The following is a 21,854-nucleotide window of genomic DNA, read 5'->3' on the forward strand; positions in this document are numbered from 1 at the left end:
TCGGACGGCTGTGATCTACCGACTGCATGCAGTCACAGTCATTGACTGCACCCAATCCATATCCGAATTTTATAGATATTTAGGTAAATAGTGACTTTTTTTTTTTTACTAAAGGTAAATAGTGACTTAAGCATAAATGTTTTTCCAATAAATGGATTAGGCTCCTCTAAAGTGAGACTCTCTTACTTTAGAGGTTAAAGTGACAACATATATACCCTTAATTATTTTAAAAGTTAGGATTAAATCATGTTTTAATTTTAAATTAATAATTTAAAAAGTTAGAAATATCACAGATTAGGATTAAAAAGTTAAATTAAATTAATTATTTTAACAGTTAGGATTAAATCATGCTTTTATTATTAAGATTTATTGATTTATTAATTTTATGATCAGATGCTAATTTATTGATATTTTGGGCTATTATTTTTAACCAAATGATTGACTTTGTTGGTGACTTCTTTTGAATGATGAGATCTGATTTTGAAAAGAGTTATATATTATGTTAAAATTGTTTAGGACAAGGAGTTATTATATAAGTCAGAAGAAGAGTTGTTATGTTAAAATTGTTTAGGGACAAGGAGTTATTATATAAGTTAGAAGTAGTGAGTATCATTACCTTTCAAAAAAAGTAGTGAGCATCATTACACATAAATTAATAAATACACCACCTCTTCTGGCGCCTAAAATATAGAAGACGATAATTGGAAAGATACTATTGTGCCTTGTTGACCCTTGTTACAGTCAAGGAATCATTCTCATTAATTACAAATGTGTGCCACACTCACTTAATATAGGCATAGTGCCTTATACAAGCAATGGGCTTATATACAATCAATTGACATTGGGCTTGCATAAATCTAGGCCCAATAATCAATATCCAACATATCCTCCCCTAATTGTATAACCCTACAATTACAAAAGAACAACTAAGTACAGTCAAAAACTAAAAACAGCTGCTAGGCCAAGCTAAGGCAAACACACCAGCAAGCCAAAAACAAAGAAAACGCGCATGCCGTGGCCAACAAGCAAGCCAAGCAAGCCAGTCAGGCCAGCCAGTCAAGCAGGCAAGACAGACAATCAGACCAAACAAAAACAAGCTGAGCCCCCTTCATCACACTAACATTTCAAAGCATTCTTCATCCCTAAACCAGCTTTCAATTTGCAGAATGCATCAATCTTCAGAGGTTTTGTCATTATATCAGCAAGCTGCTCCTGAGATGGACAGTGCCTGAGCTCAATTGTGCCTTCCTTTGCCAGATTCCTCAAGAAGTGAAATCTAACATCAATATGCTTGCATCTACCATGCATAATTGGATTCTTGGACAGTTTAATGGATGAGCTGTTATCACAATAGACAATTGTTGCCTTACTTTGTTCAATCTTCAAATGACTCATAACATTTCTTAACCACAGACCTTGGCAAGCACATATTGAAGCTGCAACATACTCAGCTTCAGTGGTGGACAAAGTTACAATTGGCTGTTTCTTTGATGACCAAGAGATTGCACCAGTTTCAAGCATAAACACATATCCAGAAGTACTCTTCCTATCATCTAAATCTCCAGCATAATCAGAATCAGACCATCCAAGCAAATTGGCCTCATCTGTGTTATGACTGTACATTATTCCATCAGTAAGAGTATCTTTCAAATACCTCATGATTCTTTTGACTGCTGTGACATGTAACTCAGTGGGTCTATCCATGAATCTAGCAACCAAGCGCACAGAATAAGCTAGGTCAGGCCCAGTAGCTAGCAGATACATCAAGCTACCCACCATCTGCTTGTACTCTCTAGCATCTGCAGCACTTCCATTTTCATCTTTGATAAGCTTGGATCCAGGCACTATAGGACTGCAAACTTCATTACAGTTTTCCATACCAAATCTTTTCAATATTTCAACTGCATATTTGTGCTGGTTTATGAATATCCCTTCCTTAGATTGAATGACTTCTACTCCAAGAAAGAATTTCATCTTTCCTAAGTCAGTCATTGCAAATTTCTTTTTCATAGATTCTTTGAATGCATGTATCATATGCAAGTCATTTCCAGTGCATATCAAGTCATCAACATATAAGCTAACAATCAGAATCTTACCATTCCTGTTATGTTTCACAAACAAAATGTGTTCATGAGGACACTTTTCAAACTTTTCTTCATTAAAGTACCCTTCAATTTTACTATACCATGCTCTTGGAGCTTGTTTCAAACCATAGAGGGTCTTCTTCAATTTGTACACATTATTCTTATTTCCTTTCTGATATCCAAGAGGCTGCTCAACATAAATGTCTTCAGCTAAATCACCATGTAAAATGGCACTTTTAACATCTAATTGAAACACATTCCAGCTCTCTTTTGCAGCAAGAGCTAAAATTGTTCTGATAGTATCCCATCTTGCTCCTGGAGCAAAAACCTCATTGTAATCTATTCCATGTTTATGAGTATATCCCTTAGCTACCAATCTAGCTTTATGTTTTTCAATTTCACCCCTTTCATTGTACTTAGTTTTGAAGATCCATTTGACTCCAATTGCATTGGATCCTTCAGGTAGAGTTGTTAACTCCCACGTGTTATTGTTTATTATAGACTCCATCTCCTGATCCATTGCAGTCCTCCACACATCAAGTTTTTCAGCTTCTGCATAGGTTTTTGGATCTTCAGCTGGAGTATTGGATCCTTCAGGTAGAGTTGTTAACTCCCACGTGTTACTGTTTATTATAGACTCCATCTCCTGATCCATTGCAGTCCTCCACACATCAAGTTTTTCAGCTTCTGCATAGGTTTTTGGATCTTCAGCTGGAGTATAAGTAGCCAGATTGTGCAGATCATCATTATCTAATTCACTACCAAATACATAATCATCATGTCTAACTGGTGGTCTTCTATTTCTTGGACCTAATGAGGTTAAAGCTTGCATATCAACTTCATTTTCAGAGTCACTTGGAGTTTGAATAGGGTTTGAAGGGTAGCTTGCATCAGAATCACTTCCACCATCTTCTACATTATCATCTGGTTCATTGAGTGGTTCATTAATCTCTTCTTAAAACTCATCAATAAACTCACCATTTCTCTTGATCTCTGATTTGTTCCAATCCCATCCTTTCTTTTCCTCAAAAATTACATCTCTGCTGACTATAATTTTCTTTCTCTCTGGATCATACAGCTTGTAGGCTTTGGATTCATCACTTACTCCAAGATGTATGCATTTAATACTCTTATTATCCAGCTTGATTCTCTGACTGTCTGGTACATGAACAAATGCCAGACAACCAAAGACTCTAAAGTCCTGCACATTTGGCTTCTTCCCACTCCAAGCTTCCTGAGGAGTCGTATTTTTGACAGACAGGGTAGGGCTTCTATTCATGACATAAGTAGCCCATTTCACAGCTTCAGGCCAAAAAACTTTAGGTACTTTCTTACCAGCTAGCATACTTCTAACCATATTCATCAATGTTCTATTCTTTCTTTCAGAAACTCCATTTTGCTGTGGAGTGTAGGCAGTAGTCAACTGTCTTTTGATCCCTTGATTGCTACAAAATTGATTAAAAGCAGTGGAGACATATTCACCACCTCTATCAGTTCCCAGACATTGGATAGCACAACCTGATTCTTTTTCAACTAGAACTTTTAATGTTTTGAAAGTATCTAATGCACTAGATTTTTCTTTCAAAAAATAGATCCAAGTCTTCCTTGAGAAATCATCTGTAAATGTAATGAAATACCTGTTGCCTCCATTGCTTGTAGGGTTTATGGGACCACATATGTCATAGTGTACAAGCTCCAATCTCTCATTGGCTCTCCACATAGCTTGCTTGAGAATGACTTCTCTGTGTTGCTTGCCAGTCAAGCAATCTTCACACTTGTGCTCAATTTCTTTCAACACTGGTAATCCTTCTACCATATTCTTCTTAGCTAACACATTCAAGCCTTTAACACTCAAATGTGTATATCTATCATGCCATAGCTGTGACCAATCCTCTTTTGAAACTGCTAAGCATTTGGGTGAGATAACTGTAGAACTCAAAGTATACATCCTGTTACCTGACATTTGAGTAGTAAACAGCAGACCCTTGTCATCATGAAAGATCTTACAAGTGTCATTCTTGAAGATGATTGTGACATTCTTCTGTTGAATTTGGCCAATGCTTAGAAGATTGGTCTTTAGGCCTGGGATATAGTACACTTCAGTTATAACATGTACCCTGCCATTGATTCTTAACTTGATATTTCCTTTTCCCACAACATTCATCTTTGAATCATCTCCAAGTTTCACAGTATCTCTGTAATTTTCATCAAATTCATAGAGCCAATTCTTGTTACCAACCATATGGTTGCTGCAACCTGAATCAAGATACCATCTTTCAGCTTCAAATTCTTCACAATTTTTGCCTGTCATCAGAAGAAACTCTTCCTCATAGTCAGCTTCAGCATACTTTGCTTCTTCCCAAGTGGGACATTCATTCTTGTAGTGACCTAACTGGTGACACTTGAAACATTCAACAATTTCCTTGCTTATCCTTCCCCTACCACGCCCTCTTGATGAACTATTCCTGCCTCTCCCTCTCCCTGCACCAGAGACTGTGAGAGCTTGTTCATCATGATTCACTTTCTTGCTTTTCATCTTCTGTTCATGCACTATCAAACTTGATTGAAGTGCATCTAGAGACATTGTAGTCACATCATTGGACTCCTATATCGAACAAGTGACATAGTTGAATTTCTCTGGCATAGACCTCAAGATTTTATCAACAATGGTTGCTTGCTCCATTCTTTCACCTTGAGAAGTCATCTTGTTCGCAATTGCCATGATTCTTGCAAAGTATATAGTCACAGTTTCACTTTCTCCCATCTCAATCACCTCAAATTCTCTGCGAGAAACTTGAAGTTGAGCTCGTTTCACCTTTGTGGAACCGTTATACTTCAATCTCATAGACTCCCAAATATCTTTTGCAGTATCTTTTGCAAGAATTGTTTCTAAAATCGCACGATCAATAGACTGAAACAGATAATTCTTTACCTTCATATCCATGATCTTGCTTGCATTTGCAGCTTGAACTTGATCTGGTGTTGCATTTGCTGGCGCAATTGTAACCCCATTTTCTATCAATGACCAATACTCCTTTGATCTCCGCAAGTTCTCCATTAACATCGCCCAATGATCATAAAATCCATCAAACTTTGGAATGGAAGGTTTCAGAAAATCTGAGCTCTCTGTCATTGCTTGATGCGCAAGAAAGAAGAAAGAACAGATGAAATTGCAGAAAAATTCAGATTGATGTTGCAAGATTGATGAAGAACTCAAGAAAAAACGAAGTTGTTGAAGATGAAACAGATGAAGAAACGGTTGTAACTAACTTTTGAAGGTGGTTTTGCAAAACCACTACTAGGTTCTTGGATCTTGTGGTGATGATACCACTTGTTAGAGTCAAGGAATCATTCTCATTAATTACAAATGTGTGCCACACTCACTTAATATAGGCATAGTGCCTTATACAAGCAATGGGCTTATATACAATCAATTGACATTGGGCTTGCATAAATCTAGGCCCAATAATCAATATCCAACAACCCTTAGATACTAAATATGATATTTTAGATTAGATGCCACAACCTTGATAAGTTTAATTGATTGTCTCGCATTTTGAGACATCGGATGAGATATCATGATTTTGTGATACTCGATAGCCCTTGAATATAAAAAATGATATTGAGTTTGTATAATTTATGATGGTTTTATCAGACGACCCTTGAATGAGAGATATAACATATGATGGATTTGTGCTTCGATGACCCTTGAATTTAAATATGATGTTTAGTGGATTTGTGCCTTGATGACCGTTGAATGTGAAGTATAATATATGATGATTTTGTGCCTCGATGACCCATGGATACAAAATATGATATATGATGGTTTTATGCCTTGACGACCCTTGAATGAGAAATATGATGACTTCGTGCCTCGATAACTCTAGAATGCGAAATATGATATACAAAGGTTTTGTGCCTCGATGACCCTTAAGTGAGAAATATGATATATTATGGTTTTGTGCCTCGATGATTGTTGATTGCAAACTAATATATGATAATTTTGTGATTTTATGACAGTTGATTGTGAAATATGTTATTGAGTCTATATGACTCTAAATTCAATAAATTAGATGGATGAAATTGCTCCTCGTTAACCATTCAATGCTAAATTTGATATTTGAGATTAGATGATCCTAAATTTGAAAAATTTGATTAATGGTCTTAAATCTTGAAACATTAGATTCGAAATATGATGGTTTTGTACCTCGATGTCCCTTGATGCGAAATATGATAGATGATGCCATTTTGCCTCGATGATCCTTAAATGCAAAATATGATATATGATGGTTTTATGGTTCGATGACCCTTAAATGTGAAATATGAATGTGATAGTTTTGTGCCTTGATAAATGATAACCATTGAATGCAAAATATGATATAGAGTGGCTTTGTGTCTTGTTGACCCTTGAATGCAAATTATGCCTCGATGACCCTTGATTGCGGAATATAATATACGATGGTTTGTGCTTTGATGACCCTTGAATGCGAAATATCATATATGCCGGCTTTGTGCCTCTATCACCATTGAATGCAAAGTATGATATATGATGGTTTTTTGCCTCGATCACCCTTGATTGCGATATATGATGTTGTGTCTATATGACTCTAAATTCACTAAATTGGAAGGTTGATATTGTGCTTTGTTAACCCTTGAATGCTAAATTTGATATTTGAGATTAGATTACCCTTAATTCAAAAATCTTGAGACATTAGATGCAAAGTATGATAGTTGTGTACCTCAATAACTCCTGAATGCAAAATAATGTAGATGATGGATTTTCTCTAAAGGGTTAGGTTTGCCATGTTTGCCGCAAAGCGTGCCTGGATCAATTTGGGGAGCATGCAGTTCATTGTAAGGAGTTTTCAGACTTCAAATATAGGCATGACTTTGTCAAGGATGTTCTTTGTGACATTTTTAAGCGCGCAGGTGTATCTGTGAAGAAAGAGGCGCCCGTGAACTTTTTGACCGACCCACAAGAAGGGAGGTCGATGCTTAGACCTACTGATGTTCTCGTTTACAGTTGGATAAGAGGGAAGCATGCTTGTGTGGACTTGACTGAAGTTTCCCCACTTGTAGGATTGAGAACAGGGGATTTTATTGTGGGTCAAACAGCCCTCAAAGCTGCTTCAAGCGAAGTGGTCAAACATGAAAAAGTGTGTTATGACAATCAACATTGTTTTATACCTTTTGCATTTGATACTTTTGGCTTCTTAGCACCAGATGTTGTTGATCTTTTGAAAAGAGTTCAAAGGGTCATGCATAACAATGTTGTCCCTCCTAGGTCTATGAATGTGGTTTTCAAAAGGATTGACTTTACGATTCAGAAAGGACTAGCGGTGCAACTTGTTGCCTGTTGACCTTTCATTAATGTCTAATTATTCTGAATATATATAAATATAATTGACATGCAAAAATATCTTAATATTTATATGAATAAAGTGTTCAATAAGAAAATGTTATAATCATTAGATAAAAATTATTTGAAAATGAGATTTAAACAAAATACATAAATGAAAATATAAAAAGAAACTAAATGCTATGATTTATAGATATAAATTATAATATGTGATTTTTGGTTAGTTTGCTGCAAAAGGTTTATTCAAAAAGTTTAATTGTTGTGCACTGTCGGTGTAAAGATTCTTTACACATACATTCAATGATGCGTTGCCACATCATGTGTTTTTAAATATCATACATGATGTGTCAGTATATTATTAGATGCATGTGTAAAATAACTTTACACTGACGGTGCATATAAATCTATATATATAATTCCTAAATAGTTCTCCTAACCCTAATCCACTTAGACCAAACAAATTGTTTCATTTAGCCACATTATCTATTTAAATCCAATTAAATCACTCTATAATGCCACATCATTTCTACTTATATTATATTATTATTATTATTATTATTATTTTATTATTATCATCTCTATACTTTTCATATTCTACATTTATATACTTATGGCTTTTTAATATACACTCACTCAAACCTTTACTTAGCCTTTACTTTTTTTGGCGAATATAATAACATTTACTTACTATATTATAATAAGGAGAATACAAAAATACACAATAATTAACTTTGTAACTCCCGGTAATATATTTTTCATCTCTTAAGTCATCATTCAATTTTCATCCCTTGGACTCTTCTACCAATATTTTAATATATAGGTTACAATTGTTTTAATTTGTATCTTATTCATATTTTCCTAACTAACCATTACGAATGTTATAAACAAATATTTTCATCCTCTGATGTTCAATCATGTGCTTAACAAGATTACCATTTATTTTTTCGGTTGAATGTGAGAATAGATTTTCTCATATCTTATATGTGCAATTTCTCTTTCCATTATCTTGCCTCTTCATCTTTTGTGCATCGGGTATAAATACTTATGTTATTTTCTAAAACCATGATTTGTCGTAGTTATTTTATTTTTTGCAAAAATTAACTTTTTGCATAACAAATAAAATCAAGAGAATTTGACATTTTTTGTTTGTTACAGATCATATATTCAACTTTTGTGTTGCACATCATTTATAGGTTTAGTTAAGTGCTACTGTATATGTGTATTCATATTCTATTATGATACAAATTAAATAATATATACTTTATTTTTAATTGAATTATGTAATAGTTGTTTTACTTTACTTTCCTTTCCTTTACTTTTTTATTTGTTCATTTTTGTAATTGAAATACTTATTTTTATAATATTTGATTTTAGGCTTTGGGTCATCATCTCTTACTTAAAAGAACTCAACTGTGAGGTTGATACTCTTCACATATGTCCCTTTGGAATATTTTTAAAAAGTATGTACCCTTTAATTTTATTTGTTTTATTTGAGTTTTTCTAATTCTGTCACTATTTATACACCAATTGTGTGACTTAGATTTTGCCACATCTCTTTTCATCAAATCATTTGTGTGTTTTGAAATAGATTTATATGTTGTGCGGAGATATATCATATTACTCCTATATATATAAATTTTAAATAGTTATTATGTTACTCATGTAAAGTAAACCATAATCCTTAAACCAATAATATTTCTTCATTTAACCACATCAGTCACTTACAATGCCACAAAATAAATCTTTTGAATCTCGAATTCTCTATTTTATTATTATTATTTTGATAATATTTAATGTTTCAGTTTTATGCAATTGTAAAATAAAAACAATCGCATCACACCCGTGCATCGCACGGGTATAACTTTACACTGACGGTGCATATAAATTAAATTCTTATTTATTTAAATTGTTTAAAAAATATTTGGATATTTTGAAAAAATATTGATTGACGTCTGCGAAATTAAAAGATGTTTTGAACAATTTCAAAAAATTGAGGACGAAATTAATTGATGAGTACAATTTGAGAGAGAGAGAGAGCTAATGGACAAAATAATATTTGGTAAGTTCAATATATACTTTTAAATGTTTTCTCTTCCGCTTTTTTTTTACCTCTGAATATTTAATTTTGTCCTTGCAAAAAATTTTCAGTTTCTAGAAATCGAAATTTACTCTGAATTTGCACTAAAAAAATTTGATTTCTACGAACCGAATTTTTCTGCAAGAACAAAATTGAAATATTAGGAATATAAAAGAATCACGACGTCGAAAGAGAAAGTGGCCCAACATGTTTCACGCTAGATACTTATCATATCATGACTTATAAGCTTATGACTTGATGAAATCATCAATAGTGATTTTTAACTTATCACTCATAACTAATAAACTTATATTGAAGTTAAAAAACACCTATTTGGCAAAAAAAATTCATGACCTTATAATTTATTTATACTATCTTATAGTTTATTTTGATATAACTCATCGATTTTATTTCAATTTTACCCATATTATCTTGAAAAAATTAAATATTAATTAAACATATAGTGCAATGTCTTAATCAATTGAGCTAAGTTCACGGGGACATTAAACATATAACTTAAAATAATACTTTTCATATAGCGAAGGACTTGAAATTATCAATAATAGACTATGAACCAATTTGTGCACTAATATTTGAACTACTATATGTACCGAGAAACTTACATCATTAATAATAAACTCTAAACTAATAAATATATATATGTGCATTGAAATCATTTATAAAATGTTATGATTTTTAATTTTTTTTTAGAATAGACTGATCCGATTGTGTGTTGCATAAATAACCTTAACGCCGTGTAACACGAACCTAAATCGATTATCGAAAATAATTGAACCGTTTATATTGTTCCTTTGTTATTATTGTCTTTCCTTTCCTTTGAAAGAGAAATGCGGTGTATTCAGCCAATGGACAAAATTGTGTTTGGTATGAGTCTATGATATGTTTCATGTTTTCATAAGATAAGGCCAACATGTTATTCATGTTCATTTGCTGTCCAAAAAATGTCATTAAAATTATTCGGAAAAATGAATGTATTTGGAATTTTTCTCTTTATCCTTCACGTTTCTCTCATGATCTCCAATTTTATTTTGTCTCTTTAAAAAAAATTCGTTAATTTTTATTTATGTTCATCTAAATCTTATGTTTTTATGTCATTCTTTATTGCAAATTACTTATATAAAATTGTTTTAATATATATTATAAGTTATTTTTCGTAAAATTATGTGTTTTCATATATGTTATAAGTTACTTTCATAAAATTTTAAAGACTTGCATAAGTGGTTAAATCATAAGATTTTCAATATTCAATAATAAGTAAAGAAGCATTTTCTGTTGTGAAAATGTTTTTATCAATGTTGCTCAGATGGAGAATGTAAAGAGTATCCAAAACTACCTACTGCAATGGTTACTGCATACTCAGAATGAGAATCTAAATCACGATATTCTCTATTTTTTTACTTTCTCAATTCTCCATTTGCTAATTATTAAAGTTTTGGAAATATAAATATATAATGATAAAATATTTAATGGGTTTAATTATTTAATATAGAGTAAAATGTGATTTTGATCCCGATAAAGTAAGCAAATTTGGATTTTAGTCCATGTAAAAAAATCCTCTCATTTTGTCCTTGTAATTTCAAATTACTTTGGTTTTAGTCCTTAATGTGGTTATGTCACACAAAAACATTGACATGACCAGAATATGTTGAATGGACGACTGTCACGTGTCGAGGCTACTGACTTGACAAATTCCATGGACTAAAACTAAAATTCACACAAGTTATAGGGATGAAAATGAAATTCATAAATCTGAAAACTCATGCTTCAATTCTTCAAACTACAAACCCGATAAATTCTCCATTATCTCATAAAATATTTAATTTTAAGATCCTTATTTCAATTCTGAAACATATTCATGTTGAGGACAAAATTCTTATTTGATGTTTTAAAGATAACTAACATGTTAATTAATTTTAATTATGATTATCTTGTTATCTACTAATGTGTTTTGTGAGAAATGTTTCAACGATAATGATATCATCTGTCAACGGTAACGTTATGGATGAGCAACTAATGGACAAGCAAAACATTACACGCATGAGTAGAAACAAAGGTCTTGACTTAAATGATGAAGTGCTTCACAAAGATATTATTCCTTTGCCACATCAAAAGTGGTAGTATTTTAAGGAAACACTTATGTAAGGAATATGCCAAACATGGCATAAATTGAATCATGGGCCATAAAGCCTTTTTGGACTAAAGTGATTAAAAACCCCTTTGGACAAACAAAGGAAGCTTCCATCAATGATTGAAGAAGATTTGAAATTCAAATGAAAGCCACATCACACAATGATGGCTTGGACGAAAATTGGCCAACAAGGTGAAGTCACACCATAAGCCAAGTTGTAGCAAGCCACTTTCTCTTCAAAGGAACATAGAGGGGACAAGAAAACAACAAAGGACAATGAGTCACCAAAACAAGTACAATAATTACATGATATTTTTTCCCACTTGCATACAAGTTGTCCAACCCTAAATTAGGAAAGATTTCTTCTTATGGACATATATGGGCCACGTAAATGCAGTGGTTGTCATTGGATTAAAAGTGCAGTGCAGATTGCCATAACGGTAATGTTACTGAAGCAACGATAACGCACTATTCACAGCAAATTGACAGCACAACATTGTGACATGTCAAGTTGGATTTGAAATTCAAATCCCTCTCTCATACGCTCCTCCAAGGTTATATTTGCCTATAAATACAATGGAGCTACATGAAGAGAAGATTAAGAGTTTGCAAAAAGAATCAAATCATATACTTAGTTGAAGCAAAAATCAACAAGTCATAAACTCTTCAAAAGCAAAGCAAATCATCAAAGATATATCATAAATTTGTGAAAAACAAATAGACAAAGCTTGCTATTATCAATCTCTCACTTGAGTTGATTTAACCCATATTCCCCACAAATATTGTAACCCTCTCAAGTCTTTCTTTCATGTTAGATTGAGTGTTTGTGAGAAAGTCTTTTCGAGTGAAGAAAAGCATTTTGAGTGAAAGTCTTTTCGAGTGAAGAAAAGCATTTGTGTAAAAGTCTTTTCGAGTGAAGAAAAGCAGATTGTATTGATCCAGTTGTGATCAAGTTTTTGATGCGAAGCAGAAGGTTCTGATCTTAGCATTTTTAGTGGATAATCTCACAAGGACTGTGAGGACTGGACTAGCCCAAGTTGGGTGAACCAGGATAACTTCTGTGTGTTTTTCTCTTGGACTCTAAAATCCTTAAAACATACTAAACTAACTAACTGAGTAATACCAGAGTGCTCTGGGCCTTAAACATTTATTTATTCAGCAACTAACTTAATATTTATATTGTTCAGTTATTGTAACACCCCGTTTTTCAAAGCATAAAAAGGGGTATTATTATTATTTTTTTTTAAAATCAACACGCTTAAATAAAATGGCGCGCGTGAACGCCCGCAGCTATCTCGGCAATTCGTCATTCAATAGAAAATAAATATAACATCAACACATTATATTACAGGGCTTCCTCGAAGCAAAGTGTGTACCTGAATAATTTACATACAGCGGATACATTAAGTTCATCAACCAAAAGACACGAGTTATGAACCGAATATATCACAAGGCCAAAAGGCACTAAACATGTCTGAGTATAAATGTATAAGACATACAGTCATCCAAAATACAAACTAGGCCCTAAGCCTAACCAAAATGTAGCCTAACAAGTGCTAACATCCACTCTCCGGCATAATCTACGAAGTCCTCGCCATCCACACGACCCACAGTCTCGCTTGGCTCTCCGTCATCTAAGGTGGGGGATAACCCGTTCATTTATCACATACAAAGCAAGGGTCACCATCTGGAAACAGGAAATACAAATACCAAATACCAAATAGAAAGCGGCTAAACACTTATCATTTTCCTCAACACACGCATAATAAATAAAATGTGCACATAGCCTAATGCAAACCTCTAATGAATGAGTGTGGCACCCCGTCACAGGATCGCCACGGTAACACCCCGTCACAGGATCGTTACATGCATGAATTCCGGAAAAAGGTGGATTACACCCGGCACAATCACTCAGATCAAATGCCAACTCAATTGGTGGATACTCCGGAGTACAATCACCCAGATCAAATACCGGCTCCGTTAACAGCGGTACAATCACCCAGATCAAATACCGTCTCCGTTAAAGGCGGAAGTATCACCCGGTACAATCACTCAGATCAAATACCGACAATGTTTGCATGAGCATACGTCCCTACATATACTAATGCAACAAACATACACCTATTCATAACCACATGTCAACACATATATTTCCCACATATACGTAAGACAAATAACATCGAAAACAACCAAGCACACAAACATGGAACCAAAACAAGCATAACCACAAACATACCCTAATGCTATTGACGGAAATAAAAAAAGGTGCCCTTACCTCGGCAATGCTTCCAACCAAAAACCACAACGTTTCACACTATCTACCGTTTCGCGTTTCCTAAAAATAACGAGCGGACAATGCATAAGTTTCTCCCAAAATATCTTAACGAAACTAAACCTATCAACAAAGGTCTAGAGGTGTCTAAGGCACTTCCTAACACTCTCGGATATTATATTCGAGTCCTCCCCATGGTGATTAAAAATTCCCGAAGTTAAATACACTATTTTTCACAAAACAAACACATTTTCGTTTTCAAAGCATACCATTGCTCTCTATGGTTTTAAACTTCAAAGGACACTTTCACACACTACCAAAACACTTGAAAACAACCTAAAAATTTTACGAAAATATCTCGACAAAATAATCGAGTTTTTCTTGCGTCGCAAGTTTCAAGTTTTTCTTTCCAAATACCATCCTATAATCATACTTTGACCCACCTATGATCATTTTCATACACCAAAACCTTTTCAATCAACACAAAAACTCTTCAAAGTTTTTCACAAAACAAAGCCCAAAACTCTTTGCTAAATAACTTGTTTTCTTAAATCACAAGTTACTAGTTTTCTTTTCAAACAAGCACCATTGAAGAATCTTCTTTTAAAACCATGATCAAGCCTTCTCATTTAGGACTCAAAAAAAATTGAAAACACATGGCCATACACTAAGGTATGCCACGGCCAACAACAACAAACAAGGCTAGCTCCTTGACTTTTTCATTTCAAAAACATGGCCTTGATCATTTTGTTCCCCAAAATTATTTCATTGATCAATCAAAACATTTTCCAAAACCCACCCAAAATCTCATAAAATTTTCTAAGTCTTTTGAGCATGAAAATAATTTTTCAAACATAAATCTTTGCCAAGATTTTTAACTTCTAAAAAGTCTTAAAACAACCTCAAATACACAATTAACAAAACCATTTTTCATATTATTGATCAATTAGAAATTCTCCAAAAACCCTAACCAAGAACAAATCCATGAAAAACTCACTAATCTCATGGAATCAAACAAGCTAAGCTTAAACTAGGAACAATTTCCATGGATCAAAAATCTTTTATGAACTTTTCTAAAAATTTCTCATGAACCAAAACCTAACCAAACTTGGTGTTCTTGACCAACTAAAGAGAAAGGAAAGGAACTAGTTACCTTAGAGAAGAACTCTTGCAAACCTATGGATTCCAAAGAGCTTGAAATGGAATGATTTGGTGAAGGATTGAAAATTTGGTTATGAGCTATGGCATGGAAGGGACTCACGGCCAAGCAAGAGAAAGGAGAGGTCTTTGTGATATTTTCTAAGTACAAAACAATGACCAAAGTCATCCTATGTAAAGGCATCATGATCATTCCTAGCCATAGGATCAAATAGTGCCACTAAAACAAGATTAAACCCTAACCATTGGATCGATCCAAGTCTATCCTCTTAAGATATTTTCTTTCTCTCATGAGAACTCACGCCTCACAGACGAGTTGCATTACGCTTACGGACCAAACTCGCGAAACTAGAAAATTTAGAAACTAAACGTTCGCCTTAAACGATTTCCAAAAATTATCGCGAAACATTTTTCCTCGACTGTATTTTTCATTCCTAACTCTTAAAAATATTCTAAAGTCATATCCCAACTCAAGCAAATATATAAAGTTCCCATCTAAAATATAAACAAATTCGGAGTTAACGAAAATTCGGAACAGCGGGTAAACTATTGCCCGTTTTCTCAAAAACTAGAATAACGCGAAAAATAAAATTCCAAGGACACAAGAACATCCTCCTTCCTATAAGAAGACCAGGAAAACAAACCCCGTTCCGTTCCGACACTCGAGCACAAAACAGGCACGATCTCAGCAAACTATGTCGTTATAACGACGATACTCGAACTAATAACCTTCGAACCCTAATTAACCTATCCACAATCCATGGTCTTTCAATCGAAGAACCTAAAAATCATTCCTTAGCTCAACAAACAAACTTCGGAATCGAAATCTACGCGAAAAACTAAGCAAAATAGGTTCCGGGTGCAAAAATCCCTAAAAAGTCAACAAAAGTCAACCCTCACAAACCAAGCCTGCGCGCGTTGCGCCAGGACCAGAACCTACAGGATTATGGGTCTTACATTACTACCCACCAAAAAGAAGTTTCGTCCTCGAAACTAAAGGTAAGAGCTTGCTAACTATATTTCTTTTTATATTGTTAATTGTGAACTAACTAATTAAAAGAAATATTGTCTTGAGTTATTTTAAACTAACTTAAAAGATTTTTAAAAAGGGTCACAATTCAAACCCCCCTTTCTTGTGACATTTATTGATACTTCAATTGGCATCAGAGCCTGTCTCTACAGGTTTATACACTTAACAAGTGTTAGAGGAAAAAGATTCAGGAAGAAAAATGTCAAAAGAAAGATACATTCCAGAAGGAGGATCTGCTTCAAGACCACCTTTGTTCACTGGAAAAAATTACTATTTTTGGAAAAATAAAATGCAATTGTTTTTAAAATCTCAAGAAGTAGGAATGTGGCGCATAGTCACAGAAGGAGATTATGTTCCTACTGTAACTTCTGCTGAGGGAGTCATTTCAGACAAACCTGAAGATGCATGGACAACTGCCGAACAACAAAAGGTACTCCTAAACTCTAAAGCTCATTTATTTCTATCTTGTGCTCTAAGCATGGAAGAAAGTGAAAGAGTAGATGAATGTGATACTGCTAAAAAGGTTTGGGACACTTTACAAGTTCACCATGAAGGAACTAGTCATGTAAAAGAAACAAGAATAGACATAGGAACTAATAAATTTGAAACTTTTGAAATGATTGAAAACGAAACTATTGATGAAATGTTTTCAAGATTTACTACTATCATAAATGAATTAAGATCTCTTGGAAAAACTTTTTCAACTAATGATAGAATTAGAAAACTTTTGAGATGTCTTCCAATCACTTGGAGACCAATGGTTACTGCCATTACTCAAACTAAAGATTTGAAAACACTTCCCATAGAAGATCTTATTGGTACTTTAAAAGCTCATGAAGTTATTCTTCAAGGAGATAAACCTTTAAAAAAGGAAAAAACCATTGCTTTAAAAGCTTCTCAAAAAGATATAAGTTTTTTAGAAGATGACTCTAAGGAATTAGAATCTACCCAAGAAGAGGCAGAAGGAGAACTAGCTCTCATTTCTGGCAAAATCAAACGTATGTTAAGAAGAAGAGATCAAATTAGAAGAAACTTTTCTTCAGGAAAAGATATGCAGAAAAATGACTTTGACAAAAGTCAAGTGACCTGCTTTGGTTGCAACAAACTTGGATATTACAAATCAGAATGTCCCTTAAACAAATCACCCATAAATTTTCCCTTCAAGAAAAAATCCATGTTAGCTACCTGGGATGATGATGATGAATTTGAAACAAATAAAGAAGAAGAAGAAGCCAACATCTGTCTAATGGCAGATTCAGAAAATGATGAGGTATTTCTCTTTGATAAAACTCATCCTTATGAAGAATTAGAAACTAATTTTGATAGTTTATTACATGATTCTGAATTCTTATCCAAACAATGTTTTTTATTACAAAAAGAAGTTTCTGAACTAAAAGAAGAAAAGAAAAAACTTCAAATTGATATTCTTAATTTTGAAAAAATTAACAAAGACTTAATTGAGTCAAAAGAAAAACATGTTTGCTCTAGTGTTTTATCTAAGAAAATAGATGAAAATGTTGTGTTGAAAAATGAAATAAAAGAACTGAGAAATGATCTCACTGGGTTTATAAAATCAACTGAAACTTTTCAAAACATTATGGGATCACATTCTCAAGCTCTTAACAAAAATGGCTTAGGTTTTAATGAAGTTAAAAACAAAATTTTTGAAAATGTTCTTTTGCCAGCAAAAAGAGATTTTAAGTTGAGATGTTCATTTTGTAACAAAAATGGTCATCATGAATCAATTTGCTATCAAAAAGAAAGTTATGAAAGTTTTTACTATGAACCAAAACGTTATCGTCACTTGGAGAGAAAAAATAAACATTGTTCATTTTGCAAAAACTTTGGGCATCTTGAAAAAGAATGCTATTTTAAGAATAAACAAACTGTGAAAACTAACCCTCAAGGACCCAAGTCATTATGGGCACCTAAACGAAAATCTCAAAATGCAGGGATACTCTCAAGGTGCAAAGAAAAAGCCATGGTTTTTGGACAGTGGCTGTTCAAAACACATGACAGGAGATAAAAGGTGTTTTCTCTCCTTCATCAAAAAAGAAGGAGGGTCAGTTACGTTTGGTAATAATAATACTGCACAAATAAAAGGAAAAGGTATTATAGGTAATAATGATTCTGCAAAAATTGAAGATGTTCAATATGTAGAAGGTCTAAAACATAATTTACTTAGTATTAGTCAATTATGTGATAGTGGTTTTGAAGTTATTTTTAAACCAAATATTTGTGAAGTCAAACAAACTTCATCAGGAAAAGTTTTCTTTTCCGGATCAAGAAAGAAAAATTTGTATGTTTTATACTTAGATGACATTCCAGCTGAATCATGTTTTATGTCTATCGAAAAAGATAAATGGATTTGGCACAAAAGAGCTGGTCATATAAGCATGAAAACAATTTCAGAATTATCTCAACTTGATCTAGTAAGAGGTCTTCCAAAAATTAAGTTTGACAAAGATAAAATCTGTGAAGCTTGTGTAAGAGGAAAGCAAGTCAAAAGTAGTTTTTATCCAAAAGATTTTATTTCAACTAAAAAACCTCTAGAACTACTTCACATTGATTTATTTGGTCCTGTCAACACCACTAGTCTTGGTGGAAAACAATATGGTTTTGTTATAGTTGATGATTTCTCCAGATACACATGGGTTTTGTTTTTGAAAAATAAAGATGAATCTTGTGATGCTTTTCAAAACTTTTGTAAACTTGTTCAAAATGAACAAAGCTCAAATATCATCTCTGTCAGAAGTGATCATGGAGGAGAATTTGAAAATTCATCTTTTAAATCATTCTTTGATGAAAATGGTATTTCTCATAATTTTTCTTGTGCAAGAACTCCTCAGCAAAATGGAGTTGTTGAAAGGAAAAATAGAACTTTACAAGAAATGGCAAGAACAATGTTAAATGAATCAAATGTTGAAAAATATTTTTGGGCTGAAGCCATAAGTACTTCTTGCTATATTTTAAATAGAGTTTCAATAAGAAAAATTCTAGACAAAACTCCATATGAACTTTGGAAAAATAGAAAACCAAACATATCATATTGTCATATTTTTGGATGTTTTTGTTATATCTTAAACACAAAAGATAATCTTGGTAAATTTGATTCAAAATCAGATAAAGCTATTTTCTTAGGTTATGCTACTAATTCTAAATGATATAGAATTTATAACTTGAAAACTCAAACCATGGAAATAAGCATGAATATTATCTTTGATGAATTTGATGATCTTATAATGCCATCAATTGATGATGAGCAAGAAAGACTAACTTCTTAGGATGTTCCAAATCAAAAGAAAGAAGATGATCCTCTTCTTCCTCCAAAAACCTTAAGAATTGTTGGGAATCATCCTAAAGATCAAATCATTGGAAGTTCCACTGATGGAATAAGAACAAGACTATCATTCAAAGACAATGATAACAACATGGCAATGATATCTCAGATAGAGCCAAAATCCATTGGCGAAGCCATTATTGATAATGTTGGATATTTGAATTGGCTTAATTTTGCTAAAACAAATATACTAACAAGATGTTGGAAAACATGTTACAACATCATATTTATTCAAGGAAATCTCGCGCATTTATGAGAGCATCTGCTATATATGGAAATCCACTTAAAGAGCACGCTCAATGGAGATTTGATCTGATCAGGTATTTTAAGGATAAGATAAGACTTAATGGTACAACGGTATGATCACAATTATCCTATAAAGTCCTTAAACACTTTTGGAAAGTTTCTATACATTCTTGATGAAGATCAAAAGAGAATCAGATCATCCTTTATGATTCTCAAGGAGCGTCTGAGCATTTGTGAAGAAAGAGGAGCGTGCCTAATCATTATATATATGAAGACCAAGCTCAAGACTAAGTATCTCATTGAAAAATATTAGTTCACATATTGAGTCTTTGTTGAGTCTTTTATTATTTGATTGTAATTCTTGCTTGTGGATTCTATAACACGAGTTAAGAAGTAAGTTTATTAGTTTAAGGTTGCTCCTAAGCTTTGAAGTACGGAGTTTACCGTGTGTGATTCACTTGAAGCTTTTAAGCAAAAGTGAAGTGTTGTCTTGACAAGTTGTCGCCACATCTTTCCAAACATTGTATAATCAACACAGGTTGTGTTGTATGAGTGGAAGTGAGATGGGATCTCATGTCTAGGAGTTCCTAGGCAGAAGTTGCATGAGTAGTGTCGAGGTTATAAGGCGTAAACCAGGGGTTTGCTGGAGGTCTTAGTTTAAGGCGTAAATCCTAGGGTTTGCTGGAGGTCTTAGTAACTAGAGCTATTAGTGGATTTCCTTCCTGGATTGGTATCCCCCAGAGTAGGCAGTTGGCTGAACTGGGTTAACAATTACTTGTGCACTTTATTTATTTTCTGTCAGTATTTTATATGTTATGTAAGATGTGCCAACAATAGAAACAACATTATTCATAAAGTAGTTGTTGGGACATCTTCAGTAACATCATTCTAGTGATACCAGAATTTCAATTGGTATCAGAGCAGGCACCCTGTTCTGTTATTTTGGGTGAGCTACAGGGAGAGTACTTTCTGGTACAATGGATAAAGAAGGAGGGTCAGTGTCTAAACCCCCCCTACTGACAGGTCCTGAGAACTATGATTATTGGAAATCTAAAATGGAGGCTTTCATAAAATCAATTGACAGCAGGACATGGAAGGCTGTGTTACGTGGATGGGAACCACCAATGGTTCTTGACAAAGATGGCAATAAAACTGATGTCAAGAAGCCAAATGATGAATGGACTAAAGATGAGGATGATCTGGCACTTGGCAACTCCAAAGCCTTGTATGCTATTTTTAATGGTGTGGATGCAAACATGTTCAGGCTTGTTAAGAGATGTATTACTGCTAAGCATGCCTGGGAAGTTCTGAGAAAAGCTCATGAAGGAACATCAAAAGTTAAGCTATCTAAACTTCAGATGCTCAAAACTAATTTTGAGAATCTCAGAATGAAGGAGGAAGAAACCATTCATGACTTTCAGATGAATGTGCTTGATTTTGCAAATTCGTTTGATGCACTTGGAAAACCTATCTCAGATGAGGAGCTAGTTGGAAAAATACTCAGATCTTTGCCTAAAAGATTTGATATGAAGGTGACAGCCATTGAGGAGGCTCATGATCTCTCAAGTCTAAATTTAGATGAACTCATAGGATCACTTCAGACCTATGAAATTGGCCTAAACAGGAGAAATGAAAAGAAAGATAAGAATCTAGCCTTTGCTTCAAAAAGTGCTGCTGATGACTTACAAATTGAATCTGAAGGTGAAGAAAGCTTAGCTGAATCCATGGCTATGCTTGGAAGACAGTTCAACAAGTTGATGAAGAAAGTGGATCAAAGGAACAAGCCAAATGGTCGACTCAACAACAACAAACAGTCCAGCTTTCAGAAAAAGACAAATGAAGATGAAAGAGGAGTGAAATGCCATGAATGTGAAGGTTTTGGACATATCAGACCTGAATGTCCAACCTTTCTAAAAAGGCAAAAGAAAAGTCTTGTGGTTTCATGGTCTGATACAGATTCAGAGGAGGAAGAATCTGCCAAATTTGTTAATGCTTTAACAGGAGTTTGTGAATCTGACTCAGAATCATGTGATGAGGAGGTAACTTATGAGGAACTAGCTGCTACTTATAAAGATCTTCATACTAGAAGTATAGAAGTTTGCAAAGCATTAGAGAAACAAAAGAAGATCAATGGTAAAC

General features: G+C 33.6%; 1 protein-coding gene across 1 annotated transcript; it reads left to right on the plus strand.

The window, feature by feature from the left end:
- Window positions 1–16,276: 16,276 nt before the first annotated feature.
- LOC123924667 lies at window positions 16,277–18,375 on the plus strand (the record flags this gene model as incomplete). Its single annotated transcript, XM_045977620.1, has 2 exons — window positions 16,277–17,813; window positions 18,082–18,375. Coding segments are annotated over exons 1-2 (1,779 nt in total), but the record flags the coding sequence as incomplete, so codon positions are not given.
- Between the last annotated feature and the right edge of the window lie 3,479 nt (window positions 18,376–21,854).

Source organism: Trifolium pratense, linkage group LG4, assembly GCF_020283565.1.
Source record: "Trifolium pratense cultivar HEN17-A07 linkage group LG4, ARS_RC_1.1, whole genome shotgun sequence".
In the NCBI taxonomy this organism is placed as follows: Eukaryota; Viridiplantae; Streptophyta; class Magnoliopsida; order Fabales; family Fabaceae; genus Trifolium; species Trifolium pratense.